The 17,523-nt window shown below is 42.9% G+C and overlaps 1 protein-coding gene across 1 annotated transcript in view; it reads right to left on the bottom strand.

Moving 5' to 3' along the window:
• Positions 1-17,523, bottom strand: part of ZFYVE1 (zinc finger FYVE-type containing 1) — a 60,704-nt gene that overhangs the window by 17,755 nt on the left and 25,426 nt on the right. The window contains exons 3-4 of the mRNA XM_066273925.1: positions 13,195-13,699; positions 7,572-7,786 (exon numbers count right to left, since the gene is read on the bottom strand). Of these exons, the coding sequence (XP_066130022.1) occupies positions 7,572-7,786; positions 13,195-13,699 (720 nt within the window). The remainder of the gene's footprint in view (positions 1-7,571; positions 7,787-13,194; positions 13,700-17,523) is intronic.

Raw genomic sequence — 17,523 nt, 5'->3', positions numbered from 1 at the left:
TAAGAGGCTAAAAGAGGTATTATATAAAACCTCTACAAATTCAACTTTAAAATGATTCTCTCAATTATTCAGAACTGTAATACAGGCGATAGTTAAGTCAATATTCAATTCCTGATTCAATAGGAATTTGAGCCTCTCTTTAAACAGATTTACCTGCTCATTCCAGGTATGCTCTGCTGGCAGGCATCTGGGCTGCTTCTACCATGGAACCTGAGCAAAGGGGCAGGAAGTGGGAAAGAGCCCAGCTGGGACTGGGCCTGGACCACAATGTGGCAGTGTCAGCAGGGTTAATCGGGAAACACATGGCAAGTTACTAAAGCAGAAAGTGACTGCATATCTCTCTCTCTCTCTCTCTCTCTCTCTCTCTCACACACACACACACACACACACACATACACAAATGATAAAATCCAATCTTTCTCATTAATCACATTTCTTGTTCAATAATGACCATGAAAAGTAGCACTTAGGCTTCCTTTGAATCCAACAACACTACATCAATCACGTCGAACCCACAAATAAGATGCAGCTAATAACTTTTGTATAGTATACCAATGGCATTAAAAAGAATAAGGTATGTATTATGTACTAATACAGAAAGATAACCTAGATGCATAACTAAGTGAAAAAAAGTAAGTTCTGGAATAGTATAAATGGTACAATCCCTTTTATAAAGGAAAAAAGATGTGAGAGCAAGTGTGTGTACATGAGCTTCTACAGCAGTGAAAATTTCTAGAAGAATATGCAAAAAGTGACTTACATTGGCTATCCAATGATTAAGAAGAGATTATGGGAAAAGATAAAAAGATTTAACTTCTCGCCTGACCAGGCGGTGGCGCAATGGATAGAGCATCGGGCTGGGATGCCAAAGACCCAGGTTCGAGACCCCGAGGTCGCCAGCTTGAGCGAGGGCTCATCTGGTTTGAGCAAAGCTCACCAGCTTGAGCCCAATGTCGCTGGCTTGAGCAAAGGGTTATTCGGTCTGCTGAAGGCCCACGTTCAAGGCACTTAAAAAAAAGATTTAACTTCTCTATGATCCCATTTATTTAGGAAGAAAAAAATACATATATACTTATGTATGTAATGTGTACCACTCAAAATTTCTAGAAGCATATGCAAGAAAATATTAACAATGGTTATCACAGAGTGAGAGGGAGAGGAGAAAAAGGAACTCAACTCAGACCATGCACATTTCTGTACTACATACTACAGTGAAGCAACTACAAGTTGATGCTTCTCTCTCTCTCTCTCAAAATACCTTTAAATACATGGAAAATATAGTGGGGAAAAATGGAAACCACTATTAAAATAAGAGAATCCCTACATGTAGAAAAAAAAATGACCTACACATATAAACTAAAAGCATTCAGCTTTTGCTCTGGCTGGATAGCTCGGCTGGTTGAGCATTGACCTGAGGTGTGGAGGTTGCCTATTCGATCCCCGGTCAGGGCACATACAGAAACAGAAGCTCCTGTCTCTCTTCTGCTCTCTCCCTTTCTCTCTCTCAAGTCAATAAAATAAACATTTAAAAAATAAATAATAAAAAGTCATGCAGCTCTTTAAAAAACATGTTTTCATAGAATACTTAATGGCATGGGGAAAATGTTAGGCTTCAATGTTTTCTTTTTTGTGTGTTTTTTTTTACAGAGACAGAGAGTCAGAGAGAGGGTTAGACAGGGACAGACAGACAGGAACGGAGAGAGATGAGAAGCATCAATCATCAGTTTTTCGTTGCGACAGCTTAGTTGTTCATTGATTGCTTTCTCATATGTGCCTTGACCGTGAGCCTTCAGCAGACCGAGTAACCCTTGCTCAAGCCAGCGACCTTGGGTCCAAGCTGGTGAGCTTTGCTCAAACTAGATGAGCCCACACTCAAGCTGGCGACCTCAGGGTCTTGAACCTGGGTCCTCCGCATCCCAGTCCGAAGCTCTATCCACTGCGCCACCGCCTGGTCAGGCTAGGCTTCAATGGTTCCAAGAAAAAAAAGCAAAGTATATACTTGTGCATATATATATTATGACCCCAATTCTCATTTTAAAATAAGTAGCAAGAATAATGAAATACCACAATTTATCTATTTTTTGCCCACTTAGTTTGCATTTTTGTTACTACAAATACTATTAACATCCTCATATAGGCCCTGGCAGTTTAAAGCACTGTCCTGCTACGCCAAGGCTGCAGGTTTGATCCCTAGTCAGGACACAAGAATCAAATAATGAATGTACAAATAAGTGGAACAACAAACTGATGTCTCTCTCTATCCCTCTCTCTCTCCCCTTCCTATCTAAAATTAATAAATAAAAAATATTTTAAATCCTCGTATAGGTCTCCTTGTGTTGCTGTGGAAGAGTTTCTTTAAGACAAATTCCTAGACATGATATGGCTAGAATATATATTATGCATATTTTATCTATACTGGATATTTATAAATTGCATTTCAAAGGGGCTGTACTAATTTAAACTTTAACTGGCAGTTTATAAGAGTTCGCATCCATTTGACTTTTTATTCCTAGACTTTTCAGTGTCTGCCCTTGTATTATTGAGATTTTAATTTTTATTTCTTTGATTACTAAAGAGTTGAGATTTGTAGAGGGAGGAACAGGAGCATTAAACTCATAGCAGTTGCTTCTTCTATGTGTCTTGACTAGGGAAGCCCAGGGTTTCAAACCAGTGACCTCAGTGTTCCAGGTCAGCACTTGATCCACTGCGCCACCGCAGGTCAGGCTACATCACAGTGCTAACTGCTTCTTACGTAATTTGTCTCTCCTTTTTCCTAACAATATTTCTGTATATTTCATCTAAAATTTTTAAAAATCATATAGAAAAATAATCATATAAATCATATCAGAACATATCCCTAGCCTTTTCAAAGTGTTTACTCAGTGAGTTATTAAGGAACTGAACAAGGTCAAGAACAGCAAGGAGAAAGAACAAATGGGAGAAAGAGGTAGCCAGACAATTTTGGCATTGATAACTTATCTGTTTATGTCCATCCTCACACTTTTGTTCCAAAAAGGATTCAGGCCTCCTTGTAAAAATATAACATAAAACAACATAAAAAAGAAGTGGAGAAGAATAGACAGCCATTAATTTGTACACCATTATGAACTACGAAGACTTTCGTTAGGGTGTACTTTAACAGCAATACAACTCTAGTGGGTCAGTTTGTCTAATGCAAATGCTTTCTGTTAGTGATATAATCAGAGAATTAACAACTTCTAATATAAAGTGAATTAAAACAAAACAACAACCAAAACAAAATAAAAAAGACAAAAACAATTTATTCAAAGATTTGAAAAAATTGTAAGAACCCCACAATTAGCTGGAGAAAGCTCAAAATATATGCTTAAACAGGTAACTCCTTGCCATGGACAAAAGCAGTGGGTCCCACATCTCAGCACAGCAGAGCCCGGGCCTCAGAGAATAAGTCCAGGTGAAACTCTCAGGACACCAGTTACCAAGAACCATCAGCAATCTAGCTGACCAGGCTCATTTTCACCTCATAAGAATACAGTGTAACTACTTGTCTCAAAAGTGCCTAACCAACTGGCCTGCTGTAGGCCATCCAAGACTCCTCAGGGTAAAATCCCTGAGCACTAAGTACTGCTTACAGCACTCTGTATCCCTGCCGGTCTTATTTAAACATTAACCCAGCTATCGGTCTCCTCATCAAAATCCATATTAAGCCTGACCAGGCGGTGGTGCAGTGGATAGAGTGTTGGACTGGGATGCGGAAGGACCCAGGTTTGAGACCCCAGGATAACCAGCTTGAGCATGGGCTCATCTGGCTTGAGCAAAAAAGATCTCCAGCTTGGACCCAAGGTCACGGGATTGAGCGGGGGGTTACTCAGTCTGCTGAAGGGCCGCGGTCAAGGCACATATGAAAAAGCAATCAATGAACAACTATGGTTTCGCAACAAAAAACTGATGATTGATGCTTCTCATCTCTCTCCGTTCCTGTCTGTCTGTCCCTCTCTATCCCTCTATCTGACTCTCTCTCTGTCCCTCTAAAATAAATAAATAAAAAAATAATAATTTTAAAAAATCCATATTGATCAGATTTACTGCCCTTTGTCTAACACAGTATGATTCAGCCTCTTTTGACAATGTCTGCAATAGTACTTGGGTATCAACTTCCACTCTGACTACCTTTAAGCCATTCCAAGGCCATTAGCCAGTACATCTAAGTACACTTCTATGTCAATTTTTTTTTTGAGAGGTGGGAGATAGTGAGACAGATTCCCACATGCACCCCAACTGGGATCCACCCAGCAACCCCATCTGGGGCCGATGCTTGAGTACTGAGATATTTTTAGCTCCTGAGGCTGATGCACTCCAACAGAGCCATCCTCAGTGCCTGGGACCATGCTCGAACTGAACTGACTGAGTCACTGGCTGCGGGAGGGGAAGAGAGAAAGAAGGGGGAGTGGGAGGGAGGGAAAGCAAATGGTCACTTCTCTTGTGTGTCCTGACTGGGGATCAAATCCGGGACATCCGTACGCCAGTATGTCAGGCTGACACTCTATCCACTGATCCAGCTGGCCAGGTACTCAAATTCTAATCGGAAGTATGTATTTGATGAATTATTTAATTTTTTTAATTTTTTTTTTTTTTTTTTTATTCATTTTAGAGAGGAGAGAGAGAGGGAGAGAGAGAGAGAGAGAGAGAGAGAGAGAGAGGAGAGAGACAGGGGGGAGGAGCTGGAAGCATCAACTCCCATATGTGCCTTGACCAGGCAAGCCCAGGGTTTCGAACCAGCGACCTCAGCATTTCCAGGTCGACGCTTTACCCACTGCGCCACCACAGGTCAGGCTTGATGAATTATTTAAATATAATCATTTTCATAGTTTTTTCTTAACCCTTTGAGTAGTACAAACATTCATGTATGTCCTTGTGCCTCCTGACCATCCAAAGTACGATCGTCTATGTGTAAGGCAACATTAAAAAAAAGGCAAAAATGATCCTGACCAGGCAGGGTACAGTGGATAGAGCATCAGACTGGGACATGAAGGACCCAGGTTCGAAACTCCGAGGTCACCTGCTTTAGCGCAGGCTCACCAGCTTGAGCCCAAGTCATAGACTTGAGCAAGGGGTCACTCGGTCTGCTGTAGACCCCCCAGTAAAGGCACATATGAGAAAGCACTAAATGAACAATTAAGGTGCTGCAACAAAGAACCAATGCTTCGCATCTCTCTCCCTTCCTGTTGTCCTTATCTGTCCCTCCCTCTGTCTCTGTCACACACATACACACACACAAAAAGGCAAATGTATGGGCCCTGGCCGGTTGGCTCAGTGATAGAGCATCGGCCTGGCGTGCAGAGGTCCTGGGTTTGATTCCCGGCCAGGGCACACAGGAGAGGTGCCCAACTGCCTCTCCACCCCTCCCCCTCTCCTTCCTCTCTGTCTCTCTCTTCCCCTCCCACAGCCGAGGCTCCATTGGAGCCAAGATGACCCGGGCACTGGGGATGGCTCCTTGGCCTCTGCCCCAGGCGCTAGAGTGGCTCTGGTCGGGCAGAGTGACGCCCCGGAGAGGCAGAGCATCGCCCCCTGGTGGGCAGAGCGTTGCCCCCTAGTGGGCGTGCCAGTGGATCCCAGTCGGGCGCAAACAGGAGTCTGTCTGTCTCTCCCCGTTTCCAGCTTCAGAAAAATACAAAAAAAAAAAAAGGCAAATGTATGTTCTTCTTGTTTCCATAAATTGGTTAGCAAACAAACATGATTTTAACTTAATAAAACTAGAACAGGAACTAATTTAATTTTTTGGAAAAAAAACTCACTTCCGGGGGTCAGCAAGCATGAAAAAAACTCACTACTCAAAGGGTTAATATTATTCACAATACTTAACACTATGGAACACTTACCAAATACCAAGTACTTTGTTTTTTAAGTATGTTGTTCTCATTTAATCCCTACCTCAGCTTCAATAGGAACACTCTATTATTCCCTCTACTGTACAGATAAGGAAAAAAGTCTAAAAAAGCACTGTAAAGGCAAAGATGGTTGTCTACTGTCCTGGCTGAATAGCACAGTTGGTTAAGCAACTTAGCATATGTCCAAAGTGTTCTCCTGTGTAAAAAAGGGAAACAGGGCCTGCCTTGATTTATGCCAAACTCTTCCTATCCCTTCCTTCCTATCCCTCCCAGTCCCAGCCTCTGGTCCTAACTCTCAGGACTTCCTCGTAGCCCAGCTCCAATCTTCTTGTCAACATTTCCCTGTTCTCTCTCCAGACCTCACACCCTTAGCACTGTCCCGAAGGCCCTGCTCCTTCCTGCACTTCTGTCCCAGGCTTGCAGCCCAGTAACACAGAGGTGTGCACAAAACAAACCACATGATTGATTTAAAAGTATATCACGAAGATGAAACATTGTGTTGAAGCCTGACCAGTGGTGGTGTAATGGATAGAGACTAGATAAACCCTGAGGTCGCCGGCGTGAGCATGGCATCAACATGATCCTGCAGTCGCTGGCTTGAGCAAGGGGCCGCTGGCTAGGCTGGAGCCCCCACCCTACCCCCAGTCAACGCATGTATGAGAAGCAATCAATGAACAACTGAAGTGCCACAACTACGAGTTGATGCTTATCTCTCTCCCTCTTATGCTCTAAAAAAAACAAAACCCAAAAAACAAACCATGGTGTTGAAGTAAAATCCTTGAAATATTAAAAATAAGCAAAATAGGAAAAAAGAACCAAATAAGCAAAAATACTTAAAATTAGATCTATATTTCAACTATATAAAATGAAAGATGATAGATATTCACTGTTTATATGGACATACATACATACACATACCCTTCTGACACAATCTTCTACTTCAACAAAATAGGTATAACCTAGAAAATAATTCCAAATATGGAAGGAGCATTTATGATTTAGTTGCGCTGGTTTTTTTGTTTTTGTTTGTTTTTTTAGAGAGAGAGAAACAGGAAGGGAGAGACATGAGAAGTATCACCTTGTAGCTGCGTCCCTTTAGTTGTTCACTGATTGCTTTTCATAAGTGCCCTGTTAAGAATGGGGGGTGGGGGGTCATGCCCAGCCAATGACCCCGTGCCCAAGCCAGCAACCTTGGGGTTTTGAACCTGGGACCTCAGCATCCCAATTTAACACTTTATCCATATAAAGAAAAACACAAAAGCACATAACAGGAACAGATCAATGTTCCTGTCTCTGTTTCCTTCTCCTTTCTTCTCTCTCTAAAACCAAAAAAATAAACATTTAAAAAAAAGAAAAACACAAAGGCTGCCCAAATAACTGAGCCTCAACATGAGGTCAGTTCACCACGGCTGGGCCACACCACCCAGGAATTAATGCTTTTCCCACTCCCTCAAAGCCTAGTTTTTCTCTGACCTAAGGACCTGTCACTTTTTTAACTATCACCCAAGATTCCTCTGCACAAGGGCTCCTAGCAAGGTGCAGTTGTTCGACAGGAGTAAACTCCACTCATGTACTTCTTTTCTTATAACCTTTCTTTCCAGCCCAGGCTTCCAATCACCAGCAGCAACAAACGCTGGCGAACTTAGTGATCCCGCTACCCACTGGTTCTCCAGTGAGAAGCACTCAAGGCGGGCGCCAACTCACCTTCAGGGCTTTGAAGATGACCCCGGGGTGCCGGGGAGAACGGGTGGTGTTGTTCTCTAGCTGCTGCTCCAAAGCACGCCGAAGCCCAGAGAAGTCTGTGGGAGGGTTGTAAGTCCTGGTTCCCTTGTAGTGAATGGAACTGAAAGCTTCAGGGAAGCGGCCCAGCTTCCGGAACCGGTCCTGGATGAGCTTCTCCGGCACCTCGGAGGGGTGATCTGGACAAGCAAAAATGGGTACATGAACATAGACCTTTCTTTAAAAAAAAAAAAAAAAAAGAAAAAAGGAAACAAAAGCCACCTCTCTTTCATGACAAAAGTCTGAGCCCATCTATATAAAGTACGTAAGCAGGCAGAACCAGTCTACGCTGTTAGAATTCAGGTCGGCCTTGTCTAGAAGGGAGCTGAGCAGGGCTTCTACAACGAGCATGCTGGGCTGTCGTGATCTCAAACTGATTTCACGAGCACGTTCAGGTTGTGAAAACTCATCACATTGCACACTTTTGATATGCTATGTACTTTTCTATACGTACATTATATTTCAAGAAGTCTTTTTTTTTCCCATTGATTGAAAGGGAGAAAGATAGAAGCATCAATCATTGTTCCACTTAGTTGTGTGCCCACTGATTGCTAATTGTATGTGCCCTGACTAGGGGTCAAACCCAAGACCTTGGTGCAGCAGGATGGTATTTTAGTCACTTTACTCACTGAGCAACCCGGACAGGGCCAACGAAGTCTTTTCTTAAAAAAATCTTCCCTTTACATCCCTGGCTGGTGGCACAGTATACAGAGCATCATCCCAGAACACCAAGGTTGTCAGTTTGATCCTGGGGTCACCAGCTCAATCCCAGGGTCGCAGCCTTGATCCTGAGGGCACCAGCTCTACCCCAAGGTCACCAGTTCAAACCCCAGTCAGGGCACACATAAGAAGCAATCAATGAATACTCAACTAACTGGAACAAGGAGTTGATTCTTCTCTCTCTCAAAAAATAAAATAAAAAAATCTTCTCATTATAAAAAATGCAAACATTTCAAAACATAAAAGGAAATATATGTCCTCTGCTCCCTCCTACTCCCAAAAAAATAACTACAATTCAATATTTACCCTTCCAGACTTTTTTCCATACACACCAATACTTATATGCAACTTGTTTTTTTATCACTTAATAACATACTTAAGTATCAGTCCTTGTCAAGGTACTTTAAGAAGTTCCTTATTCTTTTTAACAGCTACATATTCTTCCATCCTATTGACATATTTAACCAGTTACCTACTAACAAACATTTAAATAGCTTCTTTGAAAATACTGGCCGTGCCGAACCTGTGGTGGCGCAGTGGATAAAGCGTTGACCTGGAATACTGAGGTTGCCGGTTCAAAACCCTGGGCTTGCCCGGTCAAGGCACATATGGGAGTTGAAGCTTCCTGCTCCTCCCCTCTTCTCTCTCTCTTTCTCTCTCTCTCAATCTCTCTCTCTCTCCTCTAAAATGAATAAATAAATAAAAATTAAAAAAAAAAAAAAAAAAAAGAAAATACTGGCCGTAAGCAGGTGAAGCTCTGAACTGCCAATGTATGAGGGTTCCAGCCTCCCCATAGTTTCACCAGCAATTATCTAGAAATTTGTGGAGTGGTAGTACAAATGGATTCAATAAATATTTTAGAGATAAAAACTGCAAGAACTCTTCATATTAATTTCCTTTCTTTTTTTCTTTTTTTTTTTCTTTTTTTTTTTTTTACAGAGACAGAGAGAGAGTCAGAGAGAGGGATAGACAGGGACAGACAGACAGGAACGAAGAGATGAGAAACATCAATCATTAGTTTTTCGTTGTGCATTGCGACACCTTAGTTGTTCACTGATTGATTTCTCATATGTGCCTTGACCGCGGGCCTTCAGCAGACCGAGTAACCCCTTGCTCAAGCCAGCAACCTTGGGCTCAAGCTGGTGAGCTTTGCTCAAACCCAATAAGCCCACGCTCAAGTTGGTGATCTCGGGGTCTCGAAACTGTGTCTTCTGCATCCCAGTCCGACGCTTTATCCACTGCGCCACCGCCTGGTCAGGCTCCTTTCATTTTTAACAACTAAGCTATTCCTATTAATACTAGAGATATGGCTTTAGCTCAAATTTAAAAGTAAAGTCATCAGAGAGACGTAGCCTTTAAACATTTGCAGTTAACCCCTAAACCCATCTCTTCCTGTGGCAGTAACTTTTTTTTTAGAGAGAAAGGAGAGAGACACAGACAGAGAAGCATCAATTTGTTGTTCTACTTATTTATATATTGATTGATTCTCATATGTGCCCCGACTGGGGATTGAACCTGCAACCTCGGCATGTCGAGACGACGCTAACCAACTGAGCGACCAGGGCTGTGGCAGTAACTTTTGAAGGAGCTGGCAATACTCAGAGGGGTCACCAGTGCAGCCTGACCACCTTCACTTCCCTCCTCACAGCTTCTCCTTGGACATATAATCACTGCCCCCAAGTGGTTATGGGAGCTTGATTCTGCTCATGGGAGCTTTGCTAAAGCAGAGAAAATTCATTTTTTTACTATTTCGAAAAGGAACAGGATCAAACAAAATCAGAAAATCTGGACCTGTGGTGGTACAGTAGATAAAGCATTGACCTGGAATGCTGAGGTCGCTGGTTCAAAACCCCAGGCTTGTCTGGTCAAGGCACATATGGGAGTTGATGCTTCCTGCTCCTCCCTGCCTTTTTCTCTCTCCCTCATCCTAAAATGAATAAAATCTTTTCCTTTTTTTTTTTTTTTTTTTAGCGAGACAGACTGAAACAGAGAGACAGAGAGAGAGACAGGGAGAGACAAGAGAGATGAGAAACATCAATTCTTTTTATTTTATTTTATTTATTCATTTTTAGAGAGGAGAGAGGAGAGAGAGAGACAGAGAGAGAGAAGGGGGAGGAGCTAGAAGCATCAACTTTCATATGTGCCTTGACCAGGCAAGCCCAGGGTTTTGAACCGGCGAACTCGGCATTTCCAGGTCGATGCTTTATCCACTGCGCCACCACAGGTCAGGCCAAAACATCAATTCTTCATTGTGGCACCTTAGTTGTTCATTGATTGCTTTCTCATATGTGCCTTGATGGGGTGGAGGGGAGTCCTCCAGCAGAGCAAGTGACCCCTGCTCAAGCCAGGGACCTTGGACTTCAAGCCAGCCACCCACTGTGCTCGAGCAGGCAACCTCAGGGTTTTGAACCTGGGTCCTCAGCGTCCCAGGCTGATGTTCTATCCACTGCACCACTGCCTGATCAGGTGAATAAATAAAATCTTAAAAAAAAAGAAAATCTAATGGTTACTTTGCCCACAATCCTGGCACCTCTCCTACCCTGCATAAACTCTGGCTGTCTTGGTTCCATCTTACGGTTTCAAAAAGCAACAATTTTATTCCAGAAATAGCTCTGGACTTAGAAATTAGAAGACCTTGCCTGACCAGGTGGTGGTGGAGTGGATAGTGTCAGCCTGGCATACTGAGAAGTCGCTGGCTTGAGCACAGGGTCACTGGCTTGAGTGCAAGATCATAGATATGACCCCAATGCACAGGTGGGATTTAGCCAGTTCGCACCGGTTTGTCAGAACCAATACCTAATTTTTTGTTAAGTTTGGTGTATTGGTTGTTAAAATGGCACTTGTAATCAGAGTTCTCTCCAACGTGGGTGCCTGGGCAGTCATCCAATGTAGAAATCACAAATTTACATTCCTTGCTCTTTTTTTTTTTTTTTTTTGACAGAATTAGAGAGAGGGACAGATACAGACAGAAGAGGAGAGAGATGAAAAGCATCAATTCTTCATTGCAGCACCTTATTTGTTCATCAATTGCTTTCTCATACGTGCCTTGATGGGTGGGGGGCTACAGCAGACAAGTGACCCACTGCTCAAGCCAGTGACCTTAGGTTTCAAGCCAGCGACTTTTGGGCTCAAGCCGGTGACCATGGAGTCATGTCTATGATCCCACACTCAAGCCAGCAACCCTGTGCTCAAGCTGGTAAGCCTGTGCTCAAGCCGGCCATCTCAGGGTTTTGACCTTAGGTCCTCCACATCCCAGTCTAACACTCTATCCACTGCACCACTGCCTGATCAGGCCATTCCTTACTCTTTTTTTTTAGTATTTTATTTATTGATGTTACATAGAGAGGAGGTGGGGGGGGGCGAAGTTATTGCTTCACTCTTAGCTGTTCATTGGTTCCTTGTGGAATGTGCCTTGACCGGGCAAGCCCAGGGTTTCGAACCGGCGACCTCTGTTTTCCAGGTCGACGCTTTATCCACTGTGCCACCACAGGTCAGGCTCCTTACTCTTTTTTAATGTTCATCTACACAACAGCATATTCTAAGCGCCCATAGCAATGTTCATTTTGTCTATAGGTGAAAAGAATTGCAAGTGAGGATACCAAATCAAGAAGCAATATGAAAATATCTTAAGTAACAGTTTTGTTTTGTTTTTCAGGTATTATCTTAAAATTTTTTGTTAATATTTTAAAACTCTTAGATTATAATCTAGTCTTGTGTACCTCTTTTATTGTTCTTAAATATTAAGTGCATGAAACAACAAACTCCTTTTCGGTATATCTTTTTTTATACTTAAAACAGTCATTAGGGCAGAGAATCGGTTGTTAAATTCTCTGAATCCCACCACTGCGTGGCCCCCTTCCCCGTTCCCATAGCTCCAGGACCTACATCTACCATGAACCAAACACCCGTGGTCTCCCCAAACTAGACTATGCTTTATTTGAAGGTGAGACTTGTGTTTCTTTTCAGCTCAGTGCCCCAGTGCTCAGCACATGACACTGCACTTGATAAACTTGTTGACTGAATGAACAGGTAAATGGTGTAACTGCTTTTGGGGCTGACACTAATGTCCCCACATGCATCCAGTTACTGTTGTTGCACCTGCTCCCTCACCCTCCCTCTCAGGTGATGATCTTGCTTCCTATTTCTCTAAGAAAACAGAAACAATAAGATGACTTACACACACTCACACCTACCTACTTACTTGCAGCTGTGTCCATACACACTAGCTTCTCCCCCACTGTTACAGGTGAACTGTCCATACTCCTAAGGCCAACTCTTCCACTGTGCACCACTGCAACGTTCCTGCTGTCTCTCACATCTACATTGTGCCATTTCCAGTGACTCATTCTCATCAGTACATAAATATCCTCAATACCTCATCACATCTTAAACCTTAAAAGGAAAATTCCTTGAATTCCCACATCAGTCTCCAGCTATCATTTCGGTGGTCTGCTTCCCTATATAGAACTCTTTGAAAGAGCTAAATATACTCACTACCTTCAATTTTCTCCTCCTACTCTCTCTCGATCCCACTCTCATTAGACTTTTATGCCCACCATCCCTGGGAAACAGGTCTTATGCAGACCACCAAGGACCTCTATTTTTCTAAAGCCACTCAACAATTCTTGATCCTCATTCTGACTAGAAGCAGATTTTGACGTGGCTGATTCATTCCATCCTTGTGGAAACACTTCTTTTCTTTAGGTCCTGCCCACGCAGAAATTTTTCTGGGCATCCACCATCTTCAAGTTGCTATTACAGCCCAGTGGTCGCATCCTTGATAGACATCAAGAAAGGTCAACCTGTGACCAGCACCCCGTCTACTCACCAGAGCCCAGTAGTTGAGTGTGCACAGTCTCATGGAAAATGATAACAGCAGGGCCCAGGGTGGACAAGGGGACATCCAGGCCACAGCGGGCAGTGGTAGCCTTGAGCTCCTTGGTGAAGTGCTTCAGATAAGCTTCCGAGGCATCCCCAAGGAACTTGAAGAGGTCATTATGCAGCCGGTCTGCATGAGTTCGATAGATGACGAGGTCTGAAATGGCCAGGACCTTCAGCAGCAGCCTCGTTCTCTGGCTTATATTCACTGTCGCCCCCAAGAGCCCTTCTGTGTCTATCACTGCTACTTTGTGGACTGGGTCATATGCTGCCCACACTCCCACTGTGCAGGACTCCTGGGCAGGGGAGGTTTTGAAGACTTCGCGGCCATAAAAGAAAGTGTGATTGAGGGTATGGGACTTCCCATCACCAGTGTTTCCAAAAATGGAAACCACCTTCAGATGTTGATCGGGTTTGCAGTCCAACTTCCTAATAAAGTCCTCTTCATTCGTTACCTTAAAAAGAGACAATGAATTAGAGAAATGGCAAAACAGCTAGAAGCATGTGCAAAAAGAACGAATGTGGCCCTGGCCAGTGGCTCAATGGATAGAGCATCAGCCCAGCATATGGATGTCCCAGGTTCAATCCCTGGTCAGAACACACAGGAGAAGCAACCATCTGCTTTTCTTTCTCTCCCCCTCTGTCTTATCTCCCTCTTCTTCTCCCATAGCCAGTGGCTCAATTGGTTCAAACATTGACCCAGACACTGAGGATAGCTCAGCTGGTCCAAGTGTGTCAGCCTCAGGCACTAAAAATAGCTTCGTACTTGAGCATCAGCCCCATATGGGGATGCCAGGCGGATCCTGGTCAGGGCACATGTGGGAGTCTGTCTCACTATCTCTTCTTCTCTCACTTAAAAACAAAAAAACACAAATGCTTCTCAGAGTCAAGGTCCTTGACTGACTTGTCAAGATGGCAAGGAAAAGAAGCCCCAGGATAACAGCCTCCCACCCAGCCCTTACCCTTAGCAAATAGCTAACAGGAACTTTTAAAGCCTCAATCAGTATCTGAACTTAGTGATCATAAAAGAGCTAAAATTATAAAATTCTCAGATGACATAGGAATAAATCCTTAGACCTTGGATTAGGCAATGGTTTCTTAGATACACCAAAAGCAATACAACAAAATTAAAATTTGATAAAATGGACTTTATCAAAATTGAAAACTTTCATTCATCAAGACAGTGAAAAGAGGCCCTGGCCGGGTTGCTCAGAGGACAGAATATTGTCCAGGCATGCCGAGGTCACAGGATCAATCCCCAGTTGGGACACATTACGAGAAGCAATCAATGAGTGCACAATTAAGTAAAACAACAAGTTGATGCTCCTCTCTCTCCCTACTTCTCTCTTTCTCTCTCTCTCCCTCTCCTTCAAATCAATGTAGAAAAAGAAAAGACAGTTAAAAGACAACCCAAAGAATGGGAGAAAATATTTGTAAATCATATATTTGATGAGACAAAAGTCCAGAATATATAAAAAACTCAAATGAGAAAAAAACTAAGTAAATATTTTAAAGAAATAACCTAATTATATATTAAGCAAAAAAAATTTTTTTTGAATAGACATTTCTCCAAAGAAGACATACAAATGGCCAATAAGCACATGAAAATATACTCAACCTCATTAATCACTGGAAAATGTAAGTCAAAACAATAAGCATCACGTCATACCCAATGGGACAGCTATGATCAAAAGGTAAGTGCTGCTGAGGATGTGGAGAAACTACAATGCCAATACACTGCTGGTGGGAATGTAAAACGGCAAAGACACTGGGAAAATGTGTGGGAATTTCCAAATAGTTAAACAGAGTTCTGTCTCAGTAATGTCACTCCTAGGTATACACCCAAGAAAACTGAAAAGTCAGCACAAAACCTAAACATGAATGCTCACAGCAACAGTATTCATAATAACCAAAGAGTAGAAACAGCTCTGGCCGGATCCTCAGTGGATAAAGTGTCATCCCGGCACACCAAGGCCAAGGGTCCAATCCCCAGTCAGGGCATGTACAAGAAGCAACCAATGAGTACACAACTAAATGGAACAACATGTTGATGCTTCTCTCTCTCAAATCAGTAATTTTTTAAAAAAACAACAGAACTCCCTTGGGGAAGTCTTTGAAAAAAAAAAGTGAAAACAATCCATTTGTATATCAACTGATGAGTGAATAAACAAAATGTGGTATAGCCACACAATGGAATATTATTCAATCATAAAAAGGAATAAAGTACTAATACATGCTGAAACATGGATACACTTTGAAAACATTATGCTAAGTTAAAGAAGCCAGACACAAAACACTGCAAATTCTATAATTCCATTTATACGATGTCCACATCAGACTTCATAGAGACAGAAAGCATATCAGGAGTTGTCAAATGAGGGAAGAACGGACTAGGTTGGCTTGAGGTGCCCCAACCTCTGTCAAGGCCCATATGAGAAGCAATCAATGATGCTTTTTTTTAAAATTTATTTATTCATTTTAGAGAAGAGAGAGAGAGAAGGCGGGGAGGAGCAGGAAGCATCAACTCCCATATGTGCCTTGACCAGGGAAGCCCAGGGTTTTGAACTGGCAACCTCAACATTTCAGGTTGACGCTTTATCCACTGCGCCACCACAGGTCAGGCGCTAGGGAGTTACTCTTAATGGGTACAGGGTTTCTATGTGGGGTGATGAAAATGGTCTAGAATTTGATAGTGGTAAGGGCTGCACAACTTTATGAGTATACTGAATTGTATTAAAAGGGTGAAGCAGCCCTGGCTGGTTAAATCAGTTGGTTAAAGCATCATCCTAATATGACAAGGCTGTAGGTTTGATCTCCAGTCAGGGCACATACAAGAATCAACCAATGAGTGCATAAATAAGTGGAACAACAAAGTGATATTTCTCTCTCCCCTCTCTAAAATCAATTTTTTTAAAAAGTGCTTTAGCCTGACCAGGCGGTGGTGCAGTGGATAGAGCGTCGGACTGGGATGCGGAGGACCCAGGTTCGAGACCCCGAGGTCACCAGCTTGAGTGTGGGCTCATCTGGCTTAAGCAAATAGCTCACCAGCTTGGACCCAAGGTTTGGCTCAAGCAAGGGGTCATTCGGTCTGCTGAATGTCCATGGTCAAGGCACATATGAGAAAGCAATCAATGAACAACTAAGGTGTCGCAACGAGAAACTGATGATTGATATAACTGATGCTTCTCATCTTTCTCTGTTCCTGTCTGTCTGTCCCTCTCTATCCCTCTCTCTGACTCTCTCTGTCCCTGAAAAAAATAAATAAATAAGTGCTTTAACTTTAAAAGTAAATAATAAAAGGGTGAAATATATAGTATGTTAATTATAATCAATAAGGCTATTTTATGTATTTATTTATTTTAGTGAGAGATAAAGAGAGAGAGAGAGAGAGACAGGGACAGACAGGACAGGAACAGAGAGATATGAGAAGCGTCAACTTGTAGTTGCGGCACATTAGTGGTTCACTGATTGCTTCTCATACATGCCTTGACCAAGGGGCCCTAGCAGATCCTGGGACTCCTTGCTCAAGCCAGTGACCTTGGGCTCAAGCTAGTGACCTTGGGCTCAAGCCAGCGACCTTTGGGCTCAAGTCAGCAACCATGGGGTCATGCCTATGATCTCATGCTCAAGCCAGAGACCCCCTCACTCGAGCTGAAAAAGCCCACACTCAAGCCAGCGACCTTGGGGTTTCAAACCTGGGTCATCAGCATCCCAGTTTGATGCTCTATTCACTGCACCACCATCTAGTCAGGCTATAAAGCTATTATTTTTTAAAAACTGGTCAAACTTCACCCATTTATAATTCCTGTATACAGTTTAAAGAACAATGTAGTCCTTATAAAGTAAGACTGGAGCCTGACCAGTGGTGGCGCAGTGACCCTAAGGTCTTAGGTTTGAAACCCCGAGGTCACTGGCTTGAGCATGGGCTCATCTGGCTGAGCGCAGGCTCACCATCTTGAGCATGGGATCACCAACGTGATCCCGTCATCACTGACTTGAGCCCATATGTTGCTGGCTTGAAGTCCAAGGTCACTGGCTTGAGCAAGAGATCACTGGCTTGGCTTGAGGTGCCCCAACCTCTGTCATGGCACATATGAGAAGCAATCAATGAACAACTAAAGTGACACAACTATGAGTTGATGTTTCTTATCTCTCTCCCTTCTTGTCTCTCTGCAAAAAACAAACAAACAAAATAACAAAAATGTAAGGCTGGAAAGAAAGAGACCTGGTGCCAGCAAAATACCAGAATCGACTTCCAAAAAGATGCTCAGGGCCCCGA

Source organism: Saccopteryx bilineata, chromosome 4 (assembly GCF_036850765.1).
Source record: "Saccopteryx bilineata isolate mSacBil1 chromosome 4, mSacBil1_pri_phased_curated, whole genome shotgun sequence".
NCBI classification, from domain to species: Eukaryota; Metazoa; Chordata; class Mammalia; order Chiroptera; family Emballonuridae; genus Saccopteryx; species Saccopteryx bilineata.
Note: the sequence above shows the minus strand (reverse complement) of the source record. Positions and strands in the feature narration are given on the sequence as shown.